Source organism: Anomaloglossus baeobatrachus, chromosome 11 (assembly GCF_048569485.1).
Source record: "Anomaloglossus baeobatrachus isolate aAnoBae1 chromosome 11, aAnoBae1.hap1, whole genome shotgun sequence".
Lineage (NCBI taxonomy): Eukaryota > Metazoa > Chordata > Amphibia > Anura > Aromobatidae > Anomaloglossus > Anomaloglossus baeobatrachus.
This window is the reverse complement of record NC_134363.1, coordinates 17,531,189-17,558,502: the sequence shown is the minus strand read 5'-3', so window position 1 is coordinate 17,558,502 and position 27,314 is coordinate 17,531,189. Positions and strand designations below refer to the sequence as shown.

At 43.0% G+C, this 27,314-nt stretch overlaps 1 protein-coding gene across 3 annotated transcripts; it reads right to left on the bottom strand.

The window, feature by feature from the left end:
- Window positions 1–290: 290 nt before the first annotated feature.
- Window positions 291–12,450, bottom strand: LOC142255696 (uncharacterized). Of its 3 annotated transcripts, none has more exons than XM_075327145.1 (5): window positions 12,335–12,450; window positions 11,201–11,314; window positions 10,727–10,873; window positions 10,130–10,291; window positions 291–2,410 (listed from the first exon to the last, which is right to left on the bottom strand). In XM_075327145.1, exons 1-5 carry the CDS (start codon window positions 12,384–12,386, stop codon window positions 2,307–2,309), a joined length of 579 nt encoding a protein of 192 aa, XP_075183260.1. In that variant the 5' UTR covers window positions 12,387–12,450; the 3' UTR covers window positions 291–2,306. The 3 variants fall into 3 exon arrangements, with proteins under 3 accessions (XP_075183260.1, XP_075183258.1, XP_075183259.1); XM_075327143.1 differs by lacking the exon at window positions 291–2,410 and adding an exon at window positions 3,903–4,468; XM_075327144.1 differs by lacking the exon at window positions 291–2,410 and adding an exon at window positions 3,903–4,468 and having other exon boundaries at window positions 10,130–10,279.
- Between the last annotated feature and the right edge of the window lie 14,864 nt (window positions 12,451–27,314).

Below are 27,314 nucleotides of genomic sequence, written 5' to 3'. Positions count from 1 at the left end.
CACTTGTTCCACTTGGTTTAGCCATGTGTGTTCAATGGCTTTATAGTCCATCGCTGGTGCTATTTCTGTGCTGAACACAGTAGAGAGAACAATATTAAGAACACAAACCAGCAGTGTAGAATACATTCTTACATTTTCATAAATTCTGATATTGCATATATAATAATTCAATTAGAAACCAGGACTATATCAAAAAGGGCATAAATTGTATAATATATAGTGAAAAGAAAAGGAGAGCAGACGATCAAAGCCCAATAAAGATAAAAATCAAATTTATACAAAAAGTGATTTTTTATTATTAGCAAGTGTTATCACAAATATTTCAGTGGACACAAATTATGCATCATATATATCATATAAAACTCAAATTTATACAGCGGAGTTGTGTGGTTGTAACCACCAATAGCATATCCTGTTATAATATATATCCTCTAGTCATACTCATGGTCTCTATATTGATGTTGTAGAGGATATGTTAATCAAAAATATCCAGCATATGTGTCCATATATATACTGATAATTTCTATATAGATCACCTTTACAAATAGCCAGCAGGGGTCACTATTTTCCAAAAATTACCCAATGGCCGATAGCGAAAAAGGGACCTCTACATCATAGGCTGGATATTGAGATCATACAAACCTCTAATCAGCGATACCATACTAGATATCAAGGCAAATAAACAATCCCATATATTGTGGCATGCTTGTATACTAGAATTCTCATACATGTAGTTTTAACAAATGGACAGCAGGGGTCGCTATACCATAAATTTGACTGGTGGTCAATATGTAGCCAAGAAAGACCTATATATCATATGCTAGATATCCAGTTAGATACTCAAATCATGCAGGCTTCTAGTCAGCAAAACCACACTAGATATCATGGCTAATAGACAATCCCATATATTGTGGCATGCTTGCATGCTAGAATTCTCATAAAAGGAGTTTTAACAAGTGAACAGCAGGGGTCGCTATACCATGAATTGACTAGTAGTCAATGTGTAGCCAAAAAGGACCTATATATCATATACTAGATATCCAGCTAGATATTCAAATCATGCAAGCCTCTAATCAGCGATACCGTACTGGATATCAGGCTATCAGACAAACCCATATATTATGGCATACCATGACCACCAGCCCAGGGGTCACCAAAATTTTACCACTGCATGCCAAAACTCTCATAGAGGTAGTTTGACAGATAGACAGCAGGGGTTGCTATACCATGGATTTTACTAGTGATCAGTATGTGGCCAAAAGATACATGGATTTTACCATGAATTTAGCTAGTAATCAATGTATAGCCCAGAGAGACCTATGAATCATGTGCTAGATATCCAGCTGGACATTCTGATCATACAACCTCTAATCCATATATTGTGGCATACTATAATCACCAAGCCCAGGGGTCACCAGGTATACGGATTGTATTTACCACTGCATGCTAGAACTCTCATAGAGATAGTTTTAACAGATAAACAGCAGGGGACGCCATACTATAGATTTTACTGGTAGCCAAGAGAGACCCATGTGTCATATGTTAGGTATCCAAATTATAATGTCTCAAATCGACATCACCACATTACGGCCAAGGCTGACTAAACTACCGCTTATTGCAGCATATCACAAACATCAAACCATAGTGGTAGCCAGGACACACAAATTGTAATTACCGCTGTATAGAAGAACTCCCGACACGTGTTTCGGCTTCTCAACCTTCGTCAGGGGGCGTGTCTAATCACCCGGGAGCACAGGCTTTAAATACTGCCTGTCTCCAATCATCATCAACCCCTTAGATGACGCGCGCGTTGTCATGACGCCTTGCCGACGCTGATCCAGCTACCGCGTCACCAGTCATCAGTCCCAGGATATTATAGCCCGGGAGTGAAAAGCCAGTATAGACACAGCAGACTGGTCAGGGCCGGCCGCCAGTGACAGCCGTGCGTGCAGGTATCAGATGAAATATATGTGCAAAAAAACTAAATAATTGTGTTATACATATACACTGGTGATCTGAAAAATATCATCTCATGAGGCAAAAGTAAATATAGGATATATATATATATGTGCGCATCTATAATTTGTGGCACATAAGTGTCGACAAAAAAGGAGACAAATGAGGGTATTATGACAAAACATATAATTTGTGAAATAGTATATAGACTACCATATTTATTCATATCTCCAAATCTCATAAAACAGGAGGATAGACAAGGTCCCCCATTACTCAAACGGCCGTACTGGTTGCTGTTTAGCATTTTCCATATATCCACAGAACAATATCATTCGGCCGTATCCATTGTATCAGCTGATACACAAAGTATGAGATGTCAAATCCTCAGTCTTTTCCATTTCATTCCTTCCGTCAATAGATATATCATCATTCATGAGAAAATATTCACAGATAACTAGAAATAATAAAATAAGGGGGTTAATTAGACAAAAATTAATTAACACTTATAAAAGTAGATGCATATGCGGCACAGAAGTATATATCTAGGGCATTACAGGTCCTGTATGACAGAAACAGCATGATATTCTATAAGAATGACGCATAACTGATATTTTCATTGAGGCCAGATGGACACACAGTACCCAATGTGTATATCCATCTGGCCTCAAGTTGGGCCAGTCTCCTGCTGATCTCACCACCCCTTATCCCCAAGTCGATTTGATCGATACCTTTCACCCTTAGTAGACCACTATTACAGGAATGAAATTTGAAAAAATGTCTTGGAAGGGTTTTTAGACCTTCAATATCAGTCATATTGCGTGCAGCTTCAATCCCCAATACATGCTCGCGAGTGCGTACCTTCAGCTGACGTGTCGTGAGTCCGATATAAATTTTGGGACAAGGACATGTCGCGTAATATATAACTGCCCTAGAGTTGCATGTTATATATTTCCGTATTTCATATGTTTTAAGATTTTTAGCGTCAGTGAAGCTACTCTCACGGCATATATTGGGGCATGCAACGCACCCTCCACACGGGAAACATCCCAATTTTAAATTGGGTTTGAAATTTCCCAAAAATGTAGGATCTCTCTTATTACTCCCATAGTGGCTACGGATCAAATGATCCCGAAAGTTTTTATTTCTACGCATGGTGATCGATATCTTCTCGGGGACAATTTTATTAAGGGTGAGGTAAGCTTGGAGTATAGGCCATGCCTTCTCCAGGCAATCACGTATGGATGGAATTTGCGCACAATAGTTGGTCACAAAGCGGATTTTATCACTTGACTCAGATTTCGGTTGAGAGTATAGTAGTGAATTCCTAGATGAATGTTTGGCTCTGTGATATGTGAAAAAAAAAAAAAAAAAAAAAGCATATCACAGACGGTGATCTGTGTAGCATCTGTCATTTCCATAATGTCGCTACATCAGGAGATACGATGTTGTTCCTCGTTCCTGCGGCACACACATCGCTGTGTGTGAAGCCACAGGAGCAAGGAACATCTCCTTACCTGCCTCCACCGGCAATGCGGAAGGAAGGAGGTGGGCGGGATATTTACGTCCCGCTCATCTCCGCCCCTCTGCTTCTATTGGAAGCCTGCCGTGTGACGTCGCTGTGATGCTGCACGACCCGCCCCCTTAGGAAGGAGGCGGGTCGCCGGCTAGAGCGACGTCGCAGGTCAGGTAAGTGCGTGTGAAGCTGCCGTAGCGATAATGTTTGCTACGGCAGCTATCACAAGATATCGCATGTGCAACGGGGGCAGGTACTATAGCGCTCGCCATTGCTAGCATCGGCTAGCGATGTTGCAGCACGCAAAGTACCCCAAAGATTTACTATTCACCCAGCTCTAAATTATATTTAATGATAACTATTGTATATAAATACTGATTATAACTGTTTTTTATTTACATAAATAAATGACAGATGAAAAATACAAGTCTGAGGGTGGATTCCCATTAGATGTTTTTTATTTCACGTATATCAGAAGGGCGCACAACACTTTGCAAAGTCAATATTTATTAATGTGTTCAGATAATCACATCTTGATTAAAAACTAAATTTAGCTTTTTTCTGTTAATAATATGTGAGCAGTCCATAAGCTTAAAGGCCATCAACTTGATCAATGACCTGCAAAACATTAATGCTGTTCCTCTATAGCATCCAAAATTATATGAGTGCAGTGCTTCACTTCTCCAAAAGCAAAGACCAATAACATTGCCTTGTATTCATGTGACTAATTAGAAAAGAGCCTCCCAAATGCAAAGAAAGAAATTAGATAAAAGTCGTTGTACGTTGCATTCTACTATGTAATTTCTGATTATCGAAGGTCAAAGAAAAACTATTAGAACTGAAGGTGTCCCATTCATTGAAGATGATTGGATTTTGAAGGAACGTAACAATGTGAGTGTTTCTTCTTTATTACATTGACCCCAATGTCATTATCAAAGTTGATTATGCAGGCTTTAGAATTAGCACAACCTTTGAAAGAAAGTGTCACGTCTCTCCCATCTGTGGACAGAAATCCGATAGAATTAAGTCAAATATCTCATGAACATGTTCTCATTTTGTGATACAGCAAAAATTATTTAACCTTTTCCCAAAATGAGACAAAACTGTATGCTACGTGTTGGGTTTGCTTCTTTGATGCGGGCTCAAGAGTTGAGCTTATATTGTTCCCAGCAGATGATGGCTGTGTTACACAGCCATCATCTGCCTCCAACAGCACAAATCAGTAGCAGATAATCACTTGAATGCTACGGGTATCTCTGATAGCACATTCTGGAAGGCAAACCATTAGGTGCAGCCATCAGATTATTGCAGATTCAAGTCCTCTAAGGGCTCATACATACATCCTATTTTCATACAATTGTTGTATCCCCTATATATATATATATATATATATATATATACTGTATCTATGAACAGTGGCTAAAAAATGTGCTATAAAGTGAAGTATTTCTCCCATAAGGTTATTGTTATTACACATATTTTGTCATACACATGTTTATTTACTTTACGTGTATTAGAACACCACAAAAGAAGCAGACATATTGGCCATAATTTCACACAAAACCCAAAAGAAGGGAGGACAAAATTGTTGGCACCGTTCCAAAATTGTGGGTAAACAACTTTGTTTGAAGCATAAGAATTTGATGATCTTTTAAACTCATCTGTGGCAAGTAACAGGTGTGGGCAACATGAAAATCCCACCTGAAACCATATAAAAAGTGAGAAGTTGACTCAATCTGTGCAATATGTGTCTGCGTGTGGCACACTAAGCATGGAGAACAGAAAGAGAAGAAGAGAACGTTCTGTTGACTTAAGAATCAAAATTGTTGAACAGTGCTAACAATCTCAAGCTTAAGGCCGCTTTACAAGCAGCGACATCGCTAACGAGATATCTTTGGGGTCACGGAATTTGTGACACACATCCATTCTCGTTAGCAACGTCGTTGCATGTAACACGAGCGACCGCTAACGATGAAAAATACTCACCCCATTGTTGATCGTTGACACGTGGTTCATTTCCACAATAATCTTGCTCGTTCAGGACGCAGGTTGTTCGTCGTTCCTGAGGCAGCACACATCGCTACGTGTGACACTCCAGGAACGATGAACAACAGTGTACCTGCGTCCTTTGGCAACGAGGTGGGAGTGACGATCCTGTGGTTCCTCTCCGCCCCTCCGCTTCTGTTGGTCTTCTACCGGGTGACGTCGCTGAGATGCTGAATGCCCTGCCCCCTTAAAGAAGAGGTTGTTCGGCGGCCACAGTGACGTCGTTGGTAAGGTAAGTAGTGTGACGCGTACTGGCGATATTGTGCGCCACGGGCAGCGATTTGAACATGACGCACAAACGACGGGGGCGGGAGCTATATGTAAAGCGGCCTTTAGAAGTCCATCTCAAGAGATTTTGCATTTCTTTTGTCTACAAGTGAGAAACATAATCAAGAAGTTTATAACCAATGACACTCCAGCTAATCTCCCTGGACATGGTATGCAGAGAAAATTTTTGAAAAGTTGCAACACAGGATAGTCCAAATGGTGTATAAGCAGACTCAATCAAGTTACAAAGAAATGTAATCTGTCTTGAAAGCTCAGGGTGCATCAGTGTCAGTGTGAACTATCTGTTTACATTGAATGAAATGAGATGGCATGGTAGGAGACCCTGAAGGACCCCACTCCTGACACTGAAACATAAAAAGATAGACTACAGTTTGGCAAAATGTACATGAGTAACCAAAATCATTCTGGGAAACATCTTGTAGACAGATGAGACCAAGATAGAGAATTTTGGTAAAGCACATCATTCTAGTGTTTAAAAAATCGAAATGAGGCCTAATTATGTACAATTTGCCTGTTTTTTTGTTTGTTTGTGTTGCCCCAATATGCAAAAAGGAAATAAATATGTGAATAACAAACCTTGTGAACTGCAATAATATTCTGGGAGAAATCATTCATCTTCTGAAACAATTTCAAGACTGCTTTCACTTCAGAGCATGAGTGTATGTATATATAAATATATATATATATATATATATATATATATATACAGTTAGGTCCAGAAATATTTGGACAGTGACACAAGTTTTGTTATTTTAGCTGTTTACAAAAACATGTTCAGAAATACAATTCTATATATAATATGGGCTGAAAGTGCACACTCCCAGCTGCAATATGAGAGTTTTCACATCCAAATCGGAGAAAGGGTTTAGGAATCATAGCTCTGTAATGCATAGCATCCTCGTTTTCAAGGGACCAAAAGTAATTGGACAAGGGACTCTAAGGTCTGCAATTAACTCTGAAGGCGTCTCCCTCGTTAACCTGTAATCAATGAAGTAGTTAAAAGGTCTGGGGTTGATTACAGGTGTGTGGTTTTGCATTTGGAAGCTGTTGCTGTGACCAGACAACATGCGGTCTAAGGAACTCTCAATTGAGGTGAAGCAGAACATCCTGAGGCTGAAAAAAAAGAAAAAATCCATCAGAGAGATAGCAGACATGCTTGGAGTAGCAAAATCAACAGTCGGGTACATTCTGAGAAAAAAGGAATTGACTGGTGAGCTTGGGAACTCAAAAAGGCCTGGGCGTCCACGGATGACAACAGTGGTGGATGATCGCCGCATACTTTCTTTGGTGAAGAAGAACCCGTTCACAACATCAACTGAAGTCCAGAATACTCTCAGTGAAGTAGGTGTATCTGTCTCTAAGTCAACAGTAAAGAGAAGACTCCATGAAAGTAAATACAAAGGGTTCACATCTAGATGCAAACCATTCATCAATTCCAAAAATAGACAGGCCAGAGTTACATTTGCTGAAAAACACCTCATGAAGCCAGCTCAGTTCTGGAAAAGTATTCTATGGACAGATGAGACAAAGATCAACCTGTACCAGAATGATGGGAAGAAAAAAGTTTGGAGAAGAAAGGGAACGGCACATGATCCAAAACACACCACATCCTCTGTAAAACATGGTGGAGGCAACGTGATGGAATGGGCATGCATGGCTTTCAATGGCACTGGGTCACTTGTGTTTATTGATGACATAACAGCAGACAAGAGTAGCCGGATGAATTCTGAAGTGTACCGGGATATACTTTCAGCCCAGATTCAGCCAAATGCCGCAAAGTTGATCGGACGGCGCTTCATAGTACAGATGGACAATGACCTCAAGCATACAGCCAAAGCTACCCAGGAGTTCATGAGTGCAAAAAAGTGGAACATTCTGCAATGGCCAAGTCAATCACCAGATCTTAACCCAATTGAGCATGCATTTCACTTGCTCAAATCTAGACTTAAGACGGAAAGACCCACAAACAAGCAAGACCTGAAGGCTGCGGCTGTAAAGGCCTGGCAAAGCATTAAGAAGGAGGAAACCCAGCGTTTGGTGATGTCCATGGGTTCCAGACTTAAGGCAGTGATTGCCTCCAAAGGATTCAACAAAATATTGAAAATAAAAATATTTTGTTTGGGTTTGGTTTATTTGTCCAATTACTTTTGACCTCCTAAAATGTGGAGTGTTTGTAAAGAAATGTGTACAATTCCTACAATTTCTATCAGATATTTTTGTTCAAACCTTCAAATTAAACGTTACAATCTGCACTTGAATTCTGTTGTAGAGGTTTCATTTCAAATCCAATATGGTGGCATGCAGAGCCCAACTCGCGAAAATTGTGTCACTGTCCAAAGATTTCTGGACCTAACTGTATATACAGAGTATCCACCCATATCCTGTCCACCACCATTAACCTGAGAATGGCTGCAGCTATAAGAATAGAATTGGTGTCTATGTATAGTAAATTATCCATGCACTGCGCAATAAAACCACCTATAGCGACACCTGGTGGAAAACAACGGAGTTAGCATTTTTATCTCAAAAACGGAACGAGAAAGAGAAAAAAATGAATCACAAAGTTGCAGGGCATCATCAATTCAATACGAATCGACACCTTGCATACAGAACTGCTATGATATGAAACCCAAGACCCCCCCAAAACATTGAATGCTGGTCACACATATGGCGCTCATTAGTGGCCCCCATCAGCTGCAATGCACATCTGGACTCTGGACGGCATAGTGTATCTTGCTGCACGTTGTACAATATGGTAGGTGACACGTTTGCACAAGCATCTGTGTTATGTCGTCGTAGGTCCTGCAATGTTGGTGGAGGGGGCCACATACACCTGCTGTTTGATGTGACCTCACAGAAAGAAGTCCAATGGGGTCAGGTCAGGTGAGCGTGGAGGCCACTCCACACAGCCACCATACCCAATGACTTGTAGGAAGGTCTCCATGAGGTATCGCTTCATGTCTGCAGCCTTGTGAGTTTTACATGTTCTAATCATAGCATTTCTGTATGCAAGGTGTCGATTCGTATTAAATTGATGATGCCCTACAACTTTGCAAATCTTTTTTTTTTTCTCCGCCGTTCTCAAGTTAATGGCGGTGGACAGGATACGGGTGGACACACTGTATATATATATATATATATATATATATATATATTGAGCCAGAGAAAAAAGTGGTATAACTCCATATAATAAAACAATAAATTTTATTTCTCAATTAAAACATACATCATTATCAATAACAAGATTCACAGCAGTGAGTCCTCAAAAAACATAGGTGAGCTGGTATCATAGAGCAAAAAGTAAGTGTAAACAATTCATGCAGAAACAGGTCAACAACTTTTGACAATAGTATTATAAGCAATTAGTTTCGAACTTTAATACCAAGGAACAAACCAAAGATCTATTGGGGCTTTAAACAGTAAAACAGCCTACCAACTAGGAGGTAATCCCTGTAAATCATAAGGACGTCAAAGAGCTGAACCCATACTGACCAGTAGAATGGATACCGCAGCACCTGCCTGTCCCAATGCGCGTTTCACCCTCTTCCTCAGGGGACGTCCCCTGAGGAAGAGGGTGAAACGCGCATTGGGACAGGCAGGTGCTGCGGTATGCATTCTACTGGTCAGTATGGGTTCAGCTTTTCGACGTCCTTATGATTTACAGGGATTACCTCCTAGTTGGTAGGCTGTTTTACTGTTTAAAGCCCCAATAGATATTTGGTTTGTTCCTTGGTATTAAAGTTGGAAACTAATTGCTTATAATACTATTGTCAAAAGTTGTTGTCCTGTTTCTGCATGAATTGTTTACACTTACTTTTTGCTCTATGATACCAGCTCACCTATGTTTCTTGAGGACCCACTGCTGTGAATCTTGTTATTGATAATGATGTATGTTTTAATTGAGAAATAAAATTTATTGTTTTATTATATGGAGTTATACCATTTTTTTCTCTGGCTCAATATATCTTTTTTGTGGTTATCCAACACAAGTTGTTTTGGATTGGGATTAATATATATATATATATATATATATATATATATATATATATATATATATATATATATATATATCTCATAGAGCAACTATGTTGGCAACTCCTCTGATCAGGAGCTTTGGTAAGCTCCAAATTTGGACTGAAGTAACTCTACATGGTAAAACACAACAAATAAGACAACACACCAGGGAACATTTAAAATATTATTTCTACACTGAAACATTTTTTATCTCGTTCAACTTTCGAATTTACCATTTTTTCAAGATCTAATAATGAAAATTTAGATTGTGGCACACGACTTTAAAAGGATGAAAAATATAAATTTGCTTACTTGGGTCTGTAACGTGCTCCCTATAATCCATACATCGGTCCATTGATCCAGTGCAGTTCATCGTCTTGTTAGTCTTACAATCTTCCAAACTTCCGGCACAGTAGGCGTCTTGGCATTTTACACCGTTTGGATTTGGATCTTCTGGAGGAACTGGAGGAATACCTACAATTATTTCTTTAGTTCATTAAATTTCTTATACATAAAATTCCTGTTAGCATTCCAAAAAATTGAACTTGTTTGGTTACTGTTTGGTTACAGATTATTACAATTTTCAGTAATTAATATTCTATGAGTTAAGCACAGAAGCAACAATACAAATATCCCACTTATTGATCTTTCATGGTGTATTCTACAAAACAAATTATATTTTATACAAACTTCAGCACAAGAAGGTTCTCATGTATCAACATCGAAGAAATATATAAATGGAAAAGGATATAAACACAGTTTATTGGAAGTTTACAATTTTTTTTATTTTCTATCATTTAAGCTTGGGACTTTGGTCATCTCATCAGTTAATTGATTGTATTCTCTATTACATTATACCATAATAATACAATATTATTCTAGTACAGTTATTACCATTGTGAAACTTACCTTCATATTCATCAGTATTACATACATCCCCGTTGCAACAATGTACGTAAAAATGAAACTTGACCTTTCCTGATCTTACTAAACTTCTGGCTCCACATAAAGTCTCATTGGCACAACCTTTCATTATTGACCAATACTCTCTCTTATCTACAAAATAAGTAAATAGACATAATAATTAGGGATGATCGAATATCTCAAATATTCGGCAACGGCCATATTTGCCGAATAGGTCGCTGCTATTCGACTATTTGCGAATATTCGATGTGCAATGTAAGTATATGGGAAACCCGAATAATTGCCGAATAGACTTACATCGCACATCGAATATTCGCATATTGGCAACCTATTCGTCGGATATTCACGAAGCCGAATATTGCCGAATATTTGTGATTTTCGATCATCCCTAATAATAATGCCAGAAATGAGATGAGAATACTGTATTTTTGATAAAAGGAAGACTTGAGTTTGACTCACCATCGTACATGTACTGGGAGGCGGTCATACATTGATCTCCAAGGCATTCGGTTTCAGTCTCATTACATGTTGTGGATTTGGGGGAAAAACAATAAATACATGTATAGGAAAAGACTGTAACAAATAAAAGGGACAGTCCATTGATATTATTTGGGCACAGTCAGAAAAGCACATTGTGGTTATATGTTTCTAGAATATCAGCCATCAAGAATCCGACATTGGTCATTGCTAATACTGTTACCTTGACTTTGACATGACTTGAATTCTTGATTTATAAAGATGTTATCAAGACTGTACTTGAAGGGAATTCGGCTTGTTGAACTTTGACTAATAGGCTACTTTTAGATTACCATGGTTAACCAAAGTGGAAAAAATATCACACAGACAGGACTACAACCAATACAGAATAACATCATGTTTGGAAGAATAGAAGGAGGGCCATCGACCCAATGGATTGATACCATCAAGATAATGGTGGGGAAAACCCTGGTGGACCTATCTAGGTTTACACAAGATTAATCTTCATAAAGATCGTCCATCCATCAAGTCGCTATGGATCGAGATCGAGCTGAAGATTGTTTTAAAAAAAGAGCTTTGTCAAAGATTCAAAATTAATGAATCCTTACTACGCTCCTGAAAGCAATGTATTCATTGTACTCACTTGTATAGTGCCACTAATTTCTGCAGCCCTTTTTTCACCATTATTCCTGTCTTGATTAGGACTCGCAATCTAAACTCCCTATCAATTTGTCTTTGAAGTGTGGAAGAAAACCAGAGAACCTTGAAGAAACCCACTCAACATCGGGAGAACAAGATCAACTCCTTGGTGATCGTTTTGTTACCAGGACCTCAGCTCTTTATGGCTACAGTGTTAACTACTCAGCCACCGAATTACTCTAATGAATCTATGTGAATACTCACCTGGATGTATAAAACATAATGCCATGCAAGTTTTGTTTTTTCATCTGATATTGACTAAATGCACCAAATTTGCCAAAGAGGTGTTACAGTCAATGCAATTTACTTATTTATATACAAAGACAAAAAAATCATAAAGAATTATTAGAATATAGTTTTCTGATACTCCACAGTGCCTTATGTGTATATACTGTGAAGTGTCTACATTAGTCTTACCTGAGCCGACAAGAGCAGAGATCATGCAAAGAAAAGCCACCAGGTTCTTCATTGCGGATGATTGGGCGTCTTCTCGGATTCTCTTCTGCTCGTCCTGTTGTCTGTATCTAGATATCATATGAATACTCTTTGGAAAGGTAAAGAAATATTTGTATCACGGGATGGATGAGATCACTCCAATAAGACCCAGTCAAATTACAATTTCCAGGTTTGCCAGGATAAATATTCTTGCCCAATACGACAATGGCGGGATGACCTAAAATTCTAGGAATTCATCATAATAGCTGTCAATTTGATTTTGCCAAAAAAAGAAGAACACTTTGTCTTATTGGGTTTTAGGCAATATTTATTTCAAGGGAATGTCTTTACTTTCTCCGAGGAAATGTAAAGGGATATATTTTATTGTATTTACCAGTTCCGATCTGTTTATTTGACTTTCAGTTGCCTAAAGTAAATTTCCAACACTGAATAACCTTTTTATTTTTATGATTTAATACATTTTATTCTCATGCTTTCACATTACATTATAGTACATTTCCATAAGGTTCGGAGCTTTATCTAACTGATGTTAAAGCTCCAAGTACCCTACATAGACACAAGGGAATTTTTAAAAAAAAACTTTTATCATTTCTCTAAAACTATAGTCATATTTGGCACACATCATATCTGCGCTACAATTTTGCAACTTTATAAAAATAAAAAAAATTGCCCTAAGATGCCCCAGGAAAAGGCATTTGTATCATGGTTCCTTAAAAAATTAGGACTCAGAAGGTGGATGATACATGCATTTATTGACAACTGAATTAAGTTGTAACTAGAGATGAGCAAGCCTGAGGTTTGGTTTTCGAACCAAACACCAAATTTAAAAATCCAGGTTTGGGATCAGGGAATGGATGCTTTACTTGCGAACAGATTGCACGCGAGCAATCCTGTGCTCGGGTATGCTTGATGCTCAGCCTTGTGCGAGCCGCTTGCGGTGTTTGAATGGCTCGCACTGGGGTTAACAAAAGCGCGATTACATGTAGTGTGCAACACCAAAAAAAGTTTGAGAAAGCCTGCCCACCCTCCCCTGGAAGTGATCTGCTTTTGGATTCCTGTATGTGGGCAGAGACTCAAACTACCAATCAGTGACTTTATCTGGGGTTCTAGTCCAGATCCAGTCTGTGGAGGCAAGGTTCATTTTGTGCCGGCGAACCGAGCCTCAACAGATCCGCTCATTTCTACTTGTAACAACTAATAAATGTCCAAACAAATAGCCACATGGTCATAGCTTGGAGTCTCATGTGGGTCACACCGGATAGGGCATGATTGAAACCTCCCAGTGTGGCCCCGAGACAGCACACTCCAGCAAACATGTAATAAACAAGAGCACTAGGAGTTCTGATGCAAATAGTATGAATTTTATTTTAATTAATAAATAACAAATAGTTAAGACGTTTGCAAGCACAGGTTAGGGAATTAAAAATCTGAATCCCATGGACCAAAATATGAAATTCAGTGATAGGTAGGTATAATAAAAATGTAGGCTCGAGCCACTCACAGAATAGCATAAATGAGAATTAGACCAATTCCTATGAATTCACACTGAGCGTCACTGATCAAGTTATATTGAAATATAATATTTTACCCATTCATGGTAGTGGTGCAGGGGAGCCAGGTCCAGAGGACTAGGTCACCAGGATTCTGAGTCACATGGGCCACGACCATGAACTAAGTGGTAATTATTATACCTACCTATCACTGAATTTCATATTTTAGTCCATGGGATTCAGATTTTTAATTCCCTAACCTGTGCTTGCAAACGTCCTAACTATTTGTTATTTATTAATTAAAATAAAATTCATACTATTTGCATCAGAACTCCTAGTGCTCTTGTTTATTACTTGTAACAACTAATAGTCCAGGTTCTTCTTCATGAGGTCTGTAACTGTTAGGGTGTTGTCTTACTTAAATTTTCTAGAGAGCAACTACTCGGCACTCAAATGTTTGATTAAACTTGTATTTTAATGAGTAAGCTTGACCAGATACAGCACAGATGTTTCGGTGTAACATAGACCTTCATCAGTGTGCGGTGCAGACAGTCTGCTCAGCTTGTGAGTGAAAGTAGCGCTGGTGTGATTGGCAACACACTAGGGCAATTGGGATGAGTTGGGTAAAGTGCTTGAATTGTCACATCTAACTGATGCAACAATTCTGGGGCGGCTGCTGGATGCTTTTTTCAGGCTAGGGGCCTGAATGGGCCTCCCAAGCCTGAAAATACCAGCCCCCAGCTGTCGGCTTTATCTTGGATGGGTATCAAAATTAGGTAAGACCCCATGCCAGTTTTTTAAATTATTGATTTAAATAATTTTAAAGAAGCTGCATGGGGGTCCCTCATAGTTTTAAACATAGACAAATAACGCGCACAGCTCTGAGCTGCACTCAGTTTTATCTGTGCTGGTTATTAATATATGGGGACTCTAAGTCAATGTTTTTATCAATTATTTATTTACTTGTACACTCTGGACCACAATCAATCACAAATGCCAACACAAGCTGTCACAGATGGTGTGTGGGGGAAGTAGTGAATATCCATGAGAGTTAATGAGCAGGCAAGGAAGTAGTGTCTGCTGCTTTAATATGTATTTTGCTTTCTTTTAACTTTTTAAAAAATTTTTATCCAGGTAGTTGATCCTGAATAGTAACATGGACTTCACCGAGAATTCCATGCTCGGGGTCCATTCATAGACACTAAGGGGTACTTTGCACACTACGACATCGCAGGTGCGATGTCGGTGGGGTCAAATTAAAAGTGACGCACATCCGGCATCGCAGGCGACATCGTAGTGTGTAAAGCCTAGATGATACGATTAACGAGCGCAAAAGCGTCGTAATCGTATCATCGGTGTAGCGTCGGCGTAATCCATAATTACGCTGACGCGACGGTCCGATGTTGTTCCTCGCTTCTGCAGCAGCACACATCGCTGTGTGTGAAGCCGCAGGAGCGAGGAACATCTCCTACCGGCATCACCGCGGCTCCCGTAGGATTTGCGGAAGGGAGAAGGTGGGCGGGATGTTTACATCCCGCTCATCTCCGCCCCTCGGCTCCTATTAGCCACCTGCCAAGTGACGTCGCAGTGACGCCGCATGATCCGCCCCCTTAATAAGGAGGCGGGTCGCCGGCCACAGTGACGTCCCAGGACAAGTAAGTCCATGTGAAGCTGCCGTAGCGATAATGTTCGCTATGGCAGCTATCACAAGGATATCGCAGCTGCGACGGGGGTGGGGAATATCGCAGCATCGGATTGCGATGTCGCAGCATGCAAAGCCGGCCTAAGTGCGCGGTACAGACCCTGAACTTTACAGTTCGGGTTCGCCAATCTCTATTTGTTACTATTGTTCCATTTGTTGTGGTCACTGGATCCTATCTTGGTCCTTGATTTGTCATCATCTTTTTACCTATTGTGCGGTAGTTTTTTTTGTTATATTACCTAGTATAGATGTTTTATTATCTCGAATAAACAATATATTTTGCTATCTTGAGTGTAGTACATCATTTGTAGGATTTGTACTTTATCTATACACACTAACTTACCTATACTGGGAATTGGATTTCTCTTAGGCCAATATCTCTAAGACATGAGGGTTAGGCAAGGCAGAATTTCCTTATGAAGTATCTGCCAATTATGTTTGGAATGTTAATGTTATGGAGTATCTGTAAATTATGTTTGGAATATTATTCATTTTTTCCAGCTTCATTACTAAATATATGAAGTATTCTTTTTATTCCTAGAGGCCAGTAACAAGTGGATGGTTATATGAAGGGAAGATCATTTTTCCATTTGATTATTTTTACATTTTTGGAGTATCAACATTAGAGTTGAGCGCGGTTCGTGGTTCGTGGTTCTCCAGTTCTAGGCTCGAGTGATTTTGGGGCATGTTCTAGATCGAACTAGAACTCGAGCTTTTTGCAAAAGCTCGATAGTTCTAGAAACGTTCGAGAACGGTTCTAGCAGCCAAAAAACAGCTAAATCTTAGCTTGGTTTCTGCTGTAATAGTGTAAGTCACTCTGTGAATCAAACTATTATCACATTTCAGTGTATAGTGTGCGGGAACAGCGCCTTCAGATCACTGCTGTTTCTATAATGGCGATCGCCATTTTTTTTTTTTTTTTTTCTTGTCTTCCTTCCCTAAGCGCGCGCGTCTTGTGGGGCGGGCCAGCATGTCAGCCAATCACAGACACACACACACCTAAGTGGACTTTGAGGCAGAGAAGCAACGGCATGTGTGATAGGATCTGCATGTCACATGTCCCTGCATTATAAAACCGGACATTTTCTTCACGATCGCCATTATCTGCCTTCTGCGTCTTTGGTGTCAGACATCACTGTCGCAGTTCCGTCCTTTGTCCTATCGCCGATACAGCTGTATGCGCTGCATACACAGCGTTAGACAGCTTAGGGAGAGCACATTCTAGCAGTCCTTTTAAGGGCTCGTACCGGCAGGGTCAGAGAGCCATAGGTGACAGGTCCTGCAAACAGCAACAGCGTCTGTGTAGCCCAGGTCAGGGATTTCCTCCCTGCATTTCACCATTAGGAGGGAATAGAAAGGCAGGCTTCCATTCCTCTACCCAGAGCACCACAATCCTGCCACTGTACCCTCTTGTCCTCTGCACACTCCAACTCATTCTAACTAAGCCATTATACTAGCAAACACTCAGTGTACCTAGTGGCATCCTAAACGTGGCTATTGGACTTTGCTATAGTCCCACTAGTGCAAAGACATTTGCAGAGCACATCTGCCTGCATTGCACACTCCAAGTTTTTTAAACTAAGCAATTTTACTAGCAAACACTCAGTGTACCTAGTGGCATCCTATACGTGGCTATTGGACTTTGCTATAGTCCCACTAGTGCAAAGACATTAGCAGAGCACATCTGCCTGCATTGCACACTCCAAGTTTTTTAAACTCAGCCATTATACTAGCAAACACTCAGTGTACCTAGTGGCATCCTATACGTGACTATTGGACTTTGCTATAGTCCCACTAGTGCCAAGACATTTGCAGCACGTCTGCCTGCGTTGCACACTCCAACGAATTATAAGTAAGCCATTATACTAGCACACACTCAGTGTACCTAGTGGCATCCTATACGTGGCTATTGGACTTTGCTATAGTCCCACTAGTGCAAAGACATTAGCAGAGCACATCTGCCTGCATTGCACACTCCAAGTTTTTTAAACTCAGCCATTATACTAGCAAACAGTCAGTGTACCTAGTGGCATCCTATACGTGGCTATTGGACTTTGCTATAGTCCCACTAGTGCCAAGACATTTGCAGAGCGCATCTGCCTGCGTTGCACACTCCAACTAATTATAACGAAGCCATTATACTAGCAAACACTCAGTGTACCTAGTGGCATCCTATACGTGGCTATTGGACTTTGCTATAGTCCCACTAGTGCCAAGACATTTGCAGAGCGCATCTGCCTGCGTTGCACACTCCAACAAATTATAACGAAGCCATTATACTAGCAAACACTCAGTGTACCTAGTGGCATCCTATACGTGGCTATTGGACTTTGCTATAGTCCCACTAGTGCCAAGACATTTGCAGAGCGCATCTGCCTGCGTTGCACACTCCAACTAATTATAACGAAGCCATTATACTAGCAAACACTCAGTGTACCTAGTGGCATCCTATACGTGGCTATTGGACTTTGCTATAGTCCCACTAGTGCCAAGACATTTGCAGAGCGCATCTGCCTGCGTTGCACACTCCAACAAATTATAACGAAGCCATTATACTAGCAAACACTCAGTGTACCTAGTGGCATCCTATACGTGGCTATTGGACTTTGCTATAGTCCCACTAGTGCCAAGACATTTGCAGAGCGCATCTGCCTGCGTTGCACACTCCAACTCATTATAACTAAGCCATTATACTAGCAAACACTCAGTGTACCTAGTGGCATCCTATACGTGGCTATTGGACTTTGCTATAGTCCCACTAGGGCCAAGACATTTGCAGAGCGCATCTGCCTGCGTTGCACACTCCAACTAATTATAACGAAGCCATTATACTAGCAAACACTCAGTGTACCTAGTGGCATCCTATACGTGGCTATTGGACTTTGCTATAGTCCCACTAGTGCCAAGACATTTGCAGAGCGCATCTGCCTGCGTTGCACACTCCAACTAATTATAACGAAGCCATTATACTAGCACACACTCAGTGTACCTAGTGGCATCCTATACGTGGCTATTGGACTTTGCTATAGTCCCACTAGTGCTAAGACATTTGCAGAGCGCATCTGCCTGCATTGCACACTCCAAGTTTTTTAAACTCAGCCATTATACTAGCAAACAGTCAGTGTACCTAGTGGCATCCTAAACGTGGCTATTGTACTTTTGTCAATTCACAGTATTGGAACGTTATTTGCAGCACGTCTGCCTGCATTGCACACTCTAACTTTTTTAAACTCAGCCATTATACTAGCAAACAGTCAGTGTACCTAGTGGCATCCTAAACGTGGCTATTGTACTTTTGTCAATTCACAGTATTGGAACGTTATTTGCAGCACGTCTGCCTGCATTGCACACTCTAACTTTTTTAAACTCAGCCATTATACTAGCAAACAGTCAGTGTACCTAGTGGCATCCTATACGTGGCTATTGGACTTTGCTATAGTCCCACTAGTGCCAAGACATTTGCAGAGCGCATCTGCCTGCGTTGCACACTCCAACAAATTATAACGAAGCCATTATACTAGCACACACTCAGTGTACCTAGTGGCATCCTATACGTGGCTATTGTACTTTTGTCAATTCACAGTATTGGAACGTTATTTGCAGCACGTCTGCCTGCATTGCACACTACAACTTTTTTAAACTAAGCAATTTTACTAGCAAACACTCACTGTACCTAGTTGTATCCTAAACGTGGCTATTGTACTTTTGTCAATTCACACTACTGCAAATCTATGTGCAGCACCTCTGCATGACAACCTCGTGCTCTGTTTTTAATAAGCTATAATGATAGCACAAAATACTGCCATTTTGTGGCATCATAGAACTGGCTGTTGTATTCCATTAGTGCCCCACTGGTGACAAGCTATTTCTAGCACCTCTACATCACACCCTCATGCACATTTTGCTATGCTAATGTTATAGCAAACTCATGGAATTCATTGCTGCATTTCATAATTCGGAGGGATAGAAAGTCAGGCTTCCTTTAGCTTTTCCTTCTGTTCATAGACAGCATCTCCAAGACAAATTTCCCCTCCACGTCTAAGTGTGGAGAGGCAGCTAGTGCGCATGCGTGTGCCGATGTACCCCAGCTGCAGCATAATTACAGTGTTTCGCCTAGTGAGTATGCTCAGCCTGACTGTGCATTCCTGACGCTAAGTTTTCATTTCGGGATACAGCGCATGCTCCCACACTAAGTGTGAAAAGCCTCTTTGCACAGGTGCTTGCATTCCGTGCCGGGTCTAAGTCCTGTTTTGGGCATAGACACCATGCTAAAGCTGATAGTCTTTTTTCAGAGACTGTATTTCATGCTACTGAGCATGCTCAGGCACTTCCTGCATCAGAGACTAGGTCCGGTAATGAACTCTTTGGCCCTGGCCCTGATGTGGGGGTCCCATATAGACCACAGGGCATCAGGTGTCCTCCCAAATGGCTTGCAGAGGCCCACACCTATGACTTGTCACTGCATTATTGATGCTCAGACGATGACTGGTGAGGTGTTTGGGTCATGGCAGCCATGAGGTCATCATTGAAGTTGCGTTTCCAAATAGGACGCTAGTTATGCCACTCATGACGTGTCACTCTACTTTTGTCTCCAGGAGGTGCATTGTGGTTCACCCTGGTTTGGGGCGGACCCAGGTTATAAAAGGGGCTGGAGCCAACAAGGAGGTGCGCAGTCTTCTATTATGCTCCGAAAGAGCACACCTCCATGTGTTGAACCCATTGCGGCTTTAGGCCAGAGGTAGGCAGGGATCGGGTGGTGGATGCAGGCCACCACCACAGTTGGTAACGCAGAACGGTTAAGACCAGCTCCTGTCCTAACAGTCCTGCTTGTGCAGCCCAGTGGCATTAACAGGCCTGCTGCTGCTGATGCGCCTGCTGTCCACAGGTGTGGCCCCTACGCACACGGTCAGCGTACTCAATGGCCCCTGTGTTGTTAACAGGGAGTTCCTGGGCTGGGTGGGCATGTGGACCCTGTGACGCTAACAGGGCTCACAGTCTCCAGATCCGAATGGCGTCTAACTCGGTTCAGGCTACTATTAGTTTCATAGCCACACAGCTCTGTATCCTCCACCAAACCTTCAAGTTGCCAACCTCTCCTTTTCCAACTGGGAGCACGGTGGACACTGACTGCTGATGGGGATATATACCTTTCTCTTTCTTTTCTTATTAATTTTCGTTATATAGCGGTCACAGATTATATACCACTTTATCCAAATCTGCCAGTCCCACTGTAACAGATGGTGTTTCTTCAGCAAATGTTACAGTTGCTTAACCACCAAATCCACGGACCAAAACTTTTTTCCCCTTTCCAACACACCTGTTCCCCTTTCCAACAGCATCTGTCCTTTTTCAACTCATTTTGGGATATGACCAAAAGTGCAACTGTGCAGGGACACCGTACTCAACGCCATCTCAGCACAGCAGCCATCCCTCGGTCCCTCCGATGTGGACAAGTAAAAGACCATTTCCTCCTATCCATGACAAAGCGTTGAGATTCACTCTGTGCAGCACTGGTGTTTAGTGGACAAGTAGATCTAAGATTGCGTACCACATTCTGCAGATACTCCTGTATACGTGCGTCTATTTCTATGGCAGGAATTAGTTCGCCAAATTTTGTCTTGTACCGGGGATCTAACAGTGTGGCAACCCAGTATTCAGGATTAGTTCAAATTCATACAATCCGAGGGTCATGTAGGTAGTGCAGAAAGAAGGCGCTCATGTGTCTTGTGCATCCAGGAGGACCAAGTCCTTGGTGTGTTGGTGGCAGAGAGGTGAGAATCGTGCATCCTTCCTCTGCCCTCTACCCACAACCTCGCACAACCGAAATGTGAGCAAGCTCTCACTCATCTGCTGAGTCTTCCATGCCCATCGCCAGTTCGTCCTCCATTTCTTCATGGGCTCCTGCACTTTCATCAACACTTTTTGCTGATACTATGCGCCCTTGTTAATCCCTCTCCCTCACCATGAATGCCGCATAGGTGCCGCTGACCATCTGGACCTCGTAGATCTTGTTATCCCTTCCGCATATGACTCCTCCTGTACTTCCTCCCCTTCCTCTTGTCCCAACACCTGACTCAGAATAATAATTACAGTGTGCTCCATCATGTAGATGACCAGAATTGTCACGCTGAGAATGACATTGCCAGTGCTAAACATCTTCGTCGACATTTCAAAACTGTGTAGCAGGGTGCATAGGTCCTTGATCTGACACCACTCCAGCAGCGTGATCTGCACCACCTCTGGATCAAGTTATCCCAGGCTATATGTCTTACCGTATTTCAGCAGGGCTCTGCGGTGCTGCCACACACGCTGCAACATGTGCAGATTCCAATTCCTGCGTGTCGAAACATCGCATTTACGGCGTTTAACTGCCAGACCCTAAGACTTCCGGAGTGATGAAAGTTATTGAGCTGCTGTGTGCGCACGATGGAAGTGAGCACATAGCGAGCGTGCCCACTGCACAAGGCCATGTAGGCCGTGATGGTGTTTTAAAAATTGCTGGCGAATTCGGTTCAACACGTGAGCCCTAAAAGGCACGTGTGTCACATTGCCCTGAGGATGGCCCGCAGCCAGGTTTGCATCATTGCCGCACACGGCTGTTAAGTCACCAACGTAGTCCGCTCCGTCAATTTGTACTCCGGTTGCCAGGTGACAACGTGTTCCTTTCATGAATAGTGCTGATGATGTGAGAGTAGTCGATGCCAGCGGCGCAGGTGGACGCAGGTTATGCTCACCCACTGGGCTGCATTACCTTGACAGATGCAGAATCTCTGGCTGAATGTAGTTGGTGGGTATCTCACAGATGAAATACCATCATTCAGCTACAACCAATGGGAAGACACCACACCCTTTTTTATGCCCATCCTGTCTGCAGACCACTGCCAGACATAGCTATGAACCTCTGGTTAATTTTACCCCCAGTTCAGTTTTATGATTTTGTGTGCTTGTTACCTGACTACTTTTCCTGCTTGCTGTTTATGTACCTTGTTGGCCGATACGCATTTCAACTCTGCTTGTTTTCTGATTCTTTCCTGGCCGTCCCATTCTGTTCCTGTTCCTCAATTAATGTTTTGACCCTGCCTGACTACTATTCTCTGTAATAGCGGTGTGACTCACATTTCCCATACATTTGAAAGTAAAGCTTTGACCGCCTGATGGCATTGAGCTGTGCTGCCAGCATAGTAAGGAGGTGTGTGGTAGTCCTTGTGCGCAGTTGCAAGGAAGGGTGGCCTGACCACACAGGGTTTGCGCCAAGGTAGAGGACCCACACGAGGTTGAAGAGGCAGAAGCAGTGTATTAACTTCTACATACAGAACAAGGATTGAAACAACTCGTGGGGACGGCAAGACTTGTACAGCAGACCCTTCTCCATCTCTCACCATAGTTTGCCAGTGCCCAGTCAGTGACATGTAATGACCCTGTCTATGCTTACTGGTCCAAGTATCTGTGTTGAAATGCACCCTGTCGCACACAGATTTTCTCAAGGAAGTGGTGATGTTGTGTGCGACATGCTGGTGTAGCGCGGGCATGCTTTTCTTGGAGAAGCAGTGGTGATTGGGCATGTGGTACTGGGGCACAGCGACAGACATAAGGTCTGTAAAATCCTGTGTGTCCACTACGCGTAAAGGCAGCATTTCGGTAGCCAACAGCTTACAGAGGGATAGAGTCAACCACTTAGCTTTGTCATGGGTCGCAGTAAGTGGCCTTTTATTTGACCACATCTGAGGGAAAGAGATCTGGCTGCTGTCTGTAGACGGTGTTGAGTAGGGTGTCCCTGGAAAAATGCAGGTTTGTGAGAAAAGTGCAGGCGGAGACATGATGTTGCCTTCATCTTGCCTTCAGATCTGTTCATCTTGTATCATTTTTAAAAAACACATCAAGCAAGGGTTACTCCAAGCGGAGTCTACCTTTTTTCCCAACATTGGGCACACAGACACCCCATCAGTGGCAGCACTTGTGCCCTAGTTGCAAACAGGATGTTTTGATTTGCATCAAGCACATTCCAAATCCACAAGCATTTACTCTCCCCAGGCTGACACAGGGGTAGTAAATTCCTTCTGGATCCATGACTTGTTCATTTTGATGAACGTCAGTGTGTCCACATTGTCACTGGACAGACGCGTGCGCTTATCTGTCAGCACACACCCAGCAGCACTGAAGAAGACACGTTCAGAGACAACGCTGGCAGCTGCACACAACAAAATCTCCAAGGCGTAACTGGAGAGCTCTGTCAATTTTTCTAGATTTGAAGCCCAAAAGGAGCAAGGCTCCATTTGCAAAGTCATTGCATCGATGTTCATTTGGAGATACTCCTGTATCATCCTCTCCATCCGTTGACTATGTGTCAGACTTGTTGTCTCTGGTGGCCTTGCAAAGGAGGGTCTAAAAAAATTATGAAAATATTCCATAAAATTGCTGTTACCAGCACCAGATACGGTCCTACTGGTACGGGTAGACTGTTGAAGATGACGATGCCGTCCCATGTTTGTCAAGTTACAACTGGGAGAATCACTCCCTTCACCTGCACGGTTGTTTGGTGTAAAAGCCGAGCTAAGATCGAGTAACAGCTTATGCTGATACTCCAGCATACGTGCGTCCCTTTCTATGGGTGGAATTATGTCACAAAATTTGGACTTGTCCCGGGGATCTAATAGTGTGGCAAGCCAGTAGTCATCATCACTTCTAATTTTGACAATCCGAGGGTCATGTTGGAGGTAGTGCAACAAGAAGGCACTCATGTGTCTTGCGCAGCCATGCGGACCAAGTCCACGCTGTGTTTCTGGCATAGAGGTGCTAATCGTTCTTTCTTCCTCTGACATCTCCCCCCAACCTCTTTCAACTGAATTTTGACCAAGGTCTCCCTCATCCGCTGAGTCTTCCATGTCCATGGACAGTTCGTCCTCCATATCTTCATGTCCTCCTGCACCTTCCTCAACATCTCGCCTGCTACCATGCGCCCTTGTTGATCCCTGTCCCCCATGGTCCCATGCCTGCCGCGTTGGTGATGATGAACGTCTGGACCTTGGTGATGTTGTTGTGTCTTGCGCATATGAATCCTCCTGTAGTTCCTCCCCTTCCTGTTGTCCCACCCCCTGACTCCGAATAGTGTTTAGCGTGTGCTCCAGCATGTAAATGACTGTAATCGTCATGCTGATAATGGCATTGTCAGCGCTAAACATATTCGTCGCCATGTCGAAACTGTGCAGAACGGTGCATAGGTCCTTGATCTGAGATCACTCCATCAGGGTGATCTGCCCCACTTCTGCATCTCGTTGGCCCAGGCTATACATCATGACGTATTGCACCAGGGCTCGCCGGTGCTGCCACAGTCGCTGTAACATGTGGAGAGTTGAATTCCAGCGTGTCGCCACATCGCATTTCAGGCGATGAACCGGCAGGCCGAAAGACTTCTGGAGCGATGCAAGTCGCTCAGCTGCGGCGGTTGAATGGCGGAAGTGAGCACTGCAGACAGTTTACGTGCCCTGGTCAGAAGGCCATCTAGGCCGGGATAGTGTGTTAAAAATTGCTGGACAACAAGGTTCAACACGTGAGCCATACAAGGCACGTGTGTCACCTTGCCCAGGCGAAGGGCCGCACCCAGGTTTGCAGCATTGTCGCACACGGCCTTACCAGGCTGCAGGTTGAGTGGAGACAACCATTTATTAAACTCGGACCGCAGAGCTGACCACAACTCCTCAGCTGTGGGACTCTTATTCCCAAGACATGTCAAGCTAAAGACCGCCTGATGCCGTTGCGCTCTGCTGCCAGCATAGTAATGAGGGGTGCGTGATTCCTTCTGCGCAGTGAGAACGCTGGTGGCCTGACCAGGCAGGCTTGGGGCGGAGGTGGAGGACCCAGATGAGGTGGAGGATGCAGAAGCAGTGGCGGAACTTGGACAGACAGAGGATTGACACACAAGTCGTGGGGACGGCAAGACTTGTGCAGCAGACCCTTCACCATCTATCAACATAGTTACCCAGTGCCCAGTCAGCGACATGTAACGTCCCTGTCCATGCTTACTGGTCCAAGTATCGGTGGTGAAATGCACCCGTTCACACACAGAGTTTCTCAAGGAAGCGGTGATGTTGTGTGCGACATGCTGGTGTAGCGCGGGCACACCTTTCTTAGAGAAGTAGTGGCGACTAGGCATCTGGTACTGGGGCACAGCGACAGACATAAGGTCTCTAAAATCCTGTGTGTCCACTAGGCGGAAAGGCAGCATTTCGGTAGCCAACAGCTTACAGAGGGATAGAGTCAACCTCTTAGCTTTGTCATGGGTCGGAGGAAGTGGCCTTTTATTTGACCACATCTGAGGGACAGAGATCTGGCTGCTGTGTGTAGACGGTGTTGAGTAGGGTGTCCCTGGAAAAATGCAGGTTTGTGAGGAAAGTGCAGGCGGAGACATGATGTTGCCTTCATCCAACGTAGGTGCTATCGATGTCTGAGAGAGCTGTACACACTCACTTGTTTCCCCTTCCAAACCAACTGACGACCTACCAAGCAAACTGCCTGTTGCGGTTACAGTGGTGGAAGTTTTGCGTGGAAAAACAGGTGTGACAGCTGTCCCCACAGTCCTAGAAGATGAAGAGCGCGCGGATGCACTGGAAGGGGCGGGCGGTGGATGGTTCGCTCCGCTAGGCCGCATTGCAGCACAGTGAGCTTCCCACCGGGACCTATGATATTTATTCATGTGACGATTCATGGAAGAAGTTGTCAAACTGCTGAGGTTTTGACCTCTACTAAGAGAATCATGACAAATTTTACATATCACATGATTTGGGCGATCTTTTTCTATGTCAAAAAAGGAACAGGCTAGGCAAGGCTTAGAGGCCATGCGACCTGTTGATGCACCCCGAATAATGCTCATAGGCAGAGTGGTGGCTGAGGATGCAGTTGTAGACGTGCTACCAGTGCTCCGACTCTGTCCAGGAAGGCGCAAGGTAATTTCGTCGTCGGTTGCATCCTCCTCCACCGCCTCTGTTGACCTCCTCGAGTGCCTGACTGGGGGTTGACAGTAGGTGGGATCTAGAACTTCATCATCAATTGTTGTGTTTGCACTCCCCTCCCCCTCAGACCGAGCCTCTTCTTGCCCTGACCGAATATTTAAGTTGTCATCCCAATCGGGTATCTGCGTCTCATCTTCATCAGTATGTTCCTCATTGCCTATAACCACAGTTGTTGGAAAGGCAGCATTTTGGTAGCCAACAGTTTGCATTTTATGAAAGTCAACCTCCAAGCCATGTCATGCCCTTCTAAAAGCATGTATAACACAGCGAGGGGACTCCAACCACAGTCTCCCTCGTTTCCACTCACTGGGCCACACACACCCCACTTGACTGGCATCGGTTGAGCTCCCTTTTGAAAAAGAAAAAGATGCTTTGCATGAAGCACTCTCAAAAATACGCGTGCCTTTCCCGTCCCCTGGCTGACCCAGGGGAAGAAAAGTCCTCTGAGAGCCATGACTTGTTCATCTTGGTTCTTTTAGAGACACAGCGAGGGGACTCCAACCACAGTCTCCCTGGTTGCCACTCACTGGGCCACACACACCCCACTTGACTGGCATCGGTTGAGCTCCCTTTTGAAAAAGAAAAAGATGCTTTGCATGAAGCACTCTCAAAAATACGCGTGCCTTTCCCATCCCCTGGCTGACCCAGGGGAAGAAAAGTCCTCTGAGAGCCATGACTTGTTCATCTTGGTTCTTTTAGAGACACAGCGAGGGGACTCCAACCACAGTCTCCCTCGTTTCCAC

What these genes read in the sequence shown, in the direction of transcription:
- LOC142255696 (XM_075327143.1), bottom strand. Translation starts at nt 12,386, where the DNA reads ATGAAGAACCTGGTGGCTTTTCTTTGCATGATCTCTGCTCTTGTCGGC. An exon ending in CTCTGCTCTTGTCGGCTCAG is followed by an intron (nt 11,315 to 12,334) that starts GTAAGACTAATG and finishes TATTTGTTACAG; the next exon opens with TCTTTTCCTATACATGTATT. An exon ending in TAATACTGATGAATATGAAG is followed by an intron (nt 10,292 to 10,726) that starts GTAAGTTTCACA and finishes AAATAATTGTAG; the next exon opens with GTATTCCTCCAGTTCCTCCA.